The sequence below is a fragment of the Malurus melanocephalus genome, unplaced genomic scaffold (assembly GCF_030028575.1).
Source record: "Malurus melanocephalus ecotype Western Australia unplaced genomic scaffold, MMel_1.1 scaffold_2107, whole genome shotgun sequence".
NCBI lineage: Eukaryota > Metazoa > Chordata > Aves > Passeriformes > Maluridae > Malurus > Malurus melanocephalus.
Window position 1 is genome coordinate 5,226 of NW_026625339.1, and position 5,411 is coordinate 10,636.

Genomic DNA, 5,411 nt, shown 5'->3' on the forward strand with positions numbered 1-5,411 from the left:
GTAGGAGCTCTGGTAGCCTTTGAGCATCAGGAAAAAACTCCAAGGAGGAGCCACCTCCATCCTGCATCCATTGAGAAGTGCGGAGGAGCTCTGGCAGCCTTTTAGCATAAGGAAAATGCTCCAAGGATGAGCTCAGGCAGCCTTAGAGCAGCAGGAAAAAGCTCCAAGGAGGAGCTCTGGCATCCTTTGGGCACCAGGGGAAAGCTCCAAGGAGGAGCTCAGGCAGCCTTTTAGCACCAGGAAAATGCTCCAAGAGGAGCCACCTCCATCCTGCTTCCACTGGGAAGCCTGTGGAGATCTGGCATCCTCTGGGCATCAGGAAAATGCTCCAAGTAGGAGCTCTGGCACCCTTAGAGCACCAGGGGAAAGCTCCAAGAGGAGCCACCTCCATCCTGCACACACTGGGAAGCTCAGAGGAGCTCTGGCATACTTTGAGCACCAGAAAAATGCTCCAAGAGGAGCCACCTTCATCCTGCATCCATTGGGAAGCCTGTGGAGCTCTGTGCCCTTTTAGCACAAGGGAAAAGCTCCAAGGAGGAGCTCAGGCAGCCTTAGAGCACGAGGGAAAAGCTCCAAGAGGAGCCATCTCCATCCTGCATCCACAGGGAAGCCGGGAGGAGCTCTGGTAGCCTTTTAGCACTAAGAAAAAGCTCAAAGGAGGAGCTCTGGCATCCTTTGAGCACCAGGAAAAAGCTCCAAGAGAAGCCAGCTCTATCCTACTTCCACTAGGAAGCCTGTGGAGCTCTGTCCCCTTTTAGCACCAGGAAAATGCTCCAAGTAGGAGCTCAGGCAGCCTTTTAGCACCAGGAAAAAGCCATATCCCACAGRTTTTTCCTTCTTTTGGCTCATTTTTCTCTCTCCTGTATATCCCCAGCACGAGCTTTCCGCCAAGGCCGTGGCGGCTCTGACCTCCCTGYACGGCACCAAGTACAAGTACGGCAGCATCATCACCACCATCTGTAAGTGCTGGGGGCTCCTCCAAAATCCCAAAATCCCACAAAAAAAAAACAAAAAACATGGAATTCCCTCCTGTTTTCTCCTCCCTCAGACAGAGCCAGCGGAGGAACCATCGACTGGACCTACAACCAGGGCATCAAATATTCCTTCACCTTCGAGCTGCGCGACACGGGGCGCTACGGCTTCCTGCTGCCCGCCAAGCAAATTGTCCCCACGGCCGAGGAGACCTGGCTGGCCCTGAAAGTCATCATGGAGCACGCCAGGGACAACATGTACTGAGCTGGAACAGCTGCAGAGAAGGGAGGAGAGAAATAAATGGAGAGGATGAGAAAATGCCTYGTGGTTGTTTTCTTTTTTACCCAAATCGGGTGGAAAAGCCCKTTCGGAGCTGGAGTTGGTGCCAATACAAACAGGGCCAGTGGGGTGGAAAGGGAATTGAAAGGGTATGAAAATAGCAGAGAAAAAATGAAGGAGGGAAGGGAGGGGGTGGTGGATTTTCCACTGCTCYGGCAGGGGATGGGAATTGGGGTCAGTGGGATTTATTGGGGCTCCAAGAGAGCTGGAGAGGGACTGGACACGGAATGGGTTCAGAATGGAAAAGGGGAGATTTGAGTGGGATCTGGGCAAGGAATTCCTGCCTGGGATGGAATTCCCAGAGAATTCCTGGATCCCTGGCAGTGTCCAAGCCTATCCAGCCTGGCCTTGGAGCAGAATGGGACAGTGGGAGGTGTCCAGGGGTGGCACTGGGTGGGCTTTAAGGTCCCTTATAACCCAAACCTTTAGGATTAGATGATCTCTCCTCACCTGCTGCAATCCCTGGGGAATGGGGAGCCGAGCCCCTGCCCATTCCCAGCTTTTCCAGGCTCTCCACAACTCTCAAAGCTGAAAATAAATCACTCAATCAGATGCTRTAATTGACATTTTATTAAATTAAACCTCTCAGCCTCTGCAGAGTTTGACTCTGCTCCCRACAACACCGAGAGTCCAAATCCACACAAATCCATCAAGATGGTGGGAAAGCACATTCAGTCCTTCCTTTGATTCCTTGGATTTGGAGGATCTCAAACAACTCAGGCCAGTTTTGTCCATCTCACCAGCAGTTTTCACACAGCACAGGGATTCTGGATCTGTCTCCCACAKCTGGGTACCAAAATCAGGATTTTATCCAATTCAATGACACTTCCAAGAGCTCACGGAGCTGGAAAATCTATTCCCACAYGAGCAGGAGCTTGTCAGACTGAAACAACCAGTCCTGCAGTCAGAGTTGTCTGATTTCACACTCAGAGACACAATAAATGATAAATGTGCTCAGGGTGTTGAGTCTTCAGCTGCCAAACTGGAAATGATGGGCCATTTCTTCTGCTTTTTGTCCTTGTACCAGATTTATCCCAAAATCACCAGGGAATTTTGGGGGGTGTTGAAGATTGTCTGCTTCAAAAAGAGGGGAAAACCACCAGAATTCAAAAATACACACAGATCCCACAATGTCACGATAACCAAAGCTGGGCCAGGCTCAGCAACGCCAGATGGAAAAACTGGAGAGCAGAATCCTTCCAAAAGCACCTCCAAAGTCTCCCAGAGCTCAGGAAAATCAGCATTCCCAGGTTATCCAGAAGCACCAATTTGAGGAAAACTCTGCTACTCCTTTTCCACCCTGTTCATGTCCAGATTCCAGGCCCCTGTTGGGTTTTGGGGACCCCGGTGAGGCAGCAGCAGCAAATTTCCCTTCAGCCACCCTAAACCTTAAAGAAACTCCTAAAAAAACCTCTGGCAAAGGGAATAAATTTCCAGTTATTGTCCTTCTGTTCACCTTGGAAAAGACACAACTATTCACAAAGTGTCCACGAGCAAGCACGACCGTCACAGCACCAACCGAGCAATTCCGAAAACACTTTTATTACAAATATCTCTGTTCATTATTATAATTTAATTAAATAAAAAAAAAAAGAAAAAACATTCCCAGGATCTTCCCTCGCTTTTGGCAAGTTGCTGAATGTCTTTATCTCTGCTAAAAACACCAAAGTTTGSGCTCATGGGTGATTTCTGATCTGTTCACCCTCGCAGCTCTGAGGAATGTTACAGACACAAAATTCCCTCAGCAGGACTAAAAGCTTTGTGGAACAGTTTCTACCGGTCCCACACTTTGCTACCAGTTTGCTCCCTCCCCTAAAAACACATTTTTGTCACTTCAATCCTGCCCAGCACCTCGAGAGATGCCATTCCTGCCTCCAGGAACCGTGATCCCAGCTGCCCAGCCTTACCCGAGCTGCCACTTCTCACCACGGCTGCTTTTCCCTGCCGATTCCTAAAACCACAAAGGGGCTCTGCACTGCTCAGGATTCCCAAAACCTGGACACTCCTTTATTTCCAGGGTCTGTTCTGGACGCTGGTCCTGCTGTGCGTGCGGCTGCTCAGGGATCCTGCGTTGCCACTGGAGCTGGTGAGGCTGGGATTGCTCCTCACGGATGAGGGTTTGGAATCGTGGCTGGAAAAACCCCGGGTAAGGCGGCCTGAGGGGGGAGAAAAAACAACCCCAAATCAAAAATTAGTTGTTCAGATTGGGTTAGAAGTGTTCAAAGTTGGGYTGGATGGGTTTGGAGCAGCCTGGGATAGTGGGAGATGGGGTTTAAACTCCCTTCCCACCCAACCATTCCATGATGAAGTTCCAGCACATTCTGGAATCTTACTGGCAGCATCTGAAGGGACGTGCTCCTCGGCCAAGTAATGCTTTAATTTCTGCAGATCATCAGCAGAGAATCTCCATTTGTTCTCAGCTCTCGTGGGTGGCACCCTGGGAGTTGTTTTCCTGCGGGAGGATCCCGAGGGTGCCACCACCTGACAGGACACGGGGAGGGTTCCGGTGATCAACCCCTCGGGGATCTTCTGGGCCAGGACTTTGAGACCTGWGGGGACACAGATCACTCATTATTGAGCTGGGATGGAGCAGGAAGGATGCAAAATCAGGAGGGATTGGTGGAGCTGGAGATTCAGAAARTTTGGATGGAGAATGGTGGGCAGCATGAGAGAGAGGAATTCCAGAGCTCACACAGAGTGCAGCTCTGGATCCAACAGCACAAGGAGCTGGAGCTGCTGGGGAGAGCCCAGAGCTGCTCTGGATCAGGCTGGGAATGCTGGGAATGTTCCCCTGAAGAAGGGAAAATTCCAGGGAGAGATTCCAGAACATTCCAGGGGCTCCGGGAGAGCTGGAGAGGGACTGGGGCCAAGGGCTGCAGGGACAGGACACAGGGAATGGATCAGAGTGGAAAAGGGGAGATTGGGCTGGGATCTGAGCAAGGAATTTCTGCCTGGGATGGAATTCCCAGAGAATTCCTGGATCCCTGGAAATGTCCAAGGCCAGGCTGGACACTGGGGCTGGGAGCACCCTGGGACAGTGGCAGGGTTGGAACTGGATGATCCTTCACTTTCCCTCCAACCCAAACCATCCCGGGATTCCACAATCCTGATTTTTCCCAACTCCAGCTCCCACCACTCTCTTTTTCCCCAGGAGGGAGGTCCTGGGGAGCTCTCCCAGCCCCACGTACCCCCAGATAACATGAAGAGATTCTCAAAGCCCCTCTCACACATGGTGGTGGCTGCYTGGCTCGCCAGGCGCTCGTCGTTGTCGTACACGATGATGATTTTTCCGTGGGCGTTTTTCTGCCAGGAGGAATTGTTAAGGAGCCACTGCTGAATTGAAGGGGATATTGATACATCTGAGGATAAATAAATGGGATTGGGAAGGGAAAGGTTCCAGATTTGGCTTGCAAGCATCCAGCAGGAACATTTTCCCTGTGAAATTCCCAGTGACTGAGGCTTGGCAAACACTGGAAGGACACAGCTTAATTCCCACTGGATCCAGCATCGCTCCAAGATTGGGAATGGCAACAAAACCTTTGTTTACAACCTCCCCTGACAGTCAACAACCTGGGAATGATCAGCCTAATCCTGCCCAATAATCCTCTCTCTGGCCCCAATCCCCAGCAAGGTGCTGACAGGAAGCCAAAGGATTTGCTGGAGGAATCCTTGGAGCAGCCCAGCAGCAAAGCAGTGCCCCAGAATGGCTTTGCTCTCCAGCAGCCAAAATCCTGAGCAATGCCAAATTCAGGCATTTGGAGTCAAAAATGGCCTGGAAGGAACAGAATCCAGCACCTGATGRAGCCACACCAGATAATTCCACTTCCTATCCCACCTTCTTTGAGATCCCTAATTTTGCTTGGATAAACTCCAACTGATTTTGGMGTTTATCCAACATCCCCCCATTTTTTTCCATGTAAAGGATACATATTCCAGAATATTGTTCGTGTACGGATTCATAGTTCTTGACAACGTTGCAATGGGGTAGGAATAAGCTGTAAAGGAGCAAAAAAACAGGGAAAAAAATCATCCAGTGGCAGTGAAAACTCACCGATTTATGGGATCATAATGGCCCCTCATCCCTTTCCAGGAAGGTGGAA

At 50.6% G+C, this 5,411-nt stretch overlaps 2 protein-coding genes across 2 annotated transcripts in view; one reads left to right on the top strand and one right to left on the bottom strand.

The window, feature by feature from the left end:
- Nucleotides 1-827: 827 nt before the first annotated feature.
- LOC130587585 (carboxypeptidase A1-like) lies at nucleotides 828-1,280 on the top strand (the record flags this gene model as incomplete). Its single annotated transcript, XM_057388564.1, has 2 exons — nucleotides 828-959; nucleotides 1,049-1,280. Coding segments are annotated over 2 exons (320 nt in total), but the record flags the coding sequence as incomplete, so codon positions are not given.
- A 586-nt stretch (nucleotides 1,281-1,866) lies between these two features.
- The window catches only part of CEP41 (centrosomal protein 41), a gene marked incomplete at its 5' end in the record, with an annotated part of 6,595 nt that continues 3,050 nt past the window's right edge, over nucleotides 1,867-5,411 (bottom strand). The window contains 4 exons of the mRNA XM_057388566.1: nucleotides 1,867-3,467; nucleotides 3,645-3,860; nucleotides 4,500-4,614; nucleotides 5,239-5,306. Of these exons, the coding sequence (XP_057244549.1) occupies nucleotides 3,319-3,467; nucleotides 3,645-3,860; nucleotides 4,500-4,614; nucleotides 5,239-5,306 (548 nt within the window). The remainder of the gene's footprint in view (nucleotides 3,468-3,644; nucleotides 3,861-4,499; nucleotides 4,615-5,238; nucleotides 5,307-5,411) is intronic.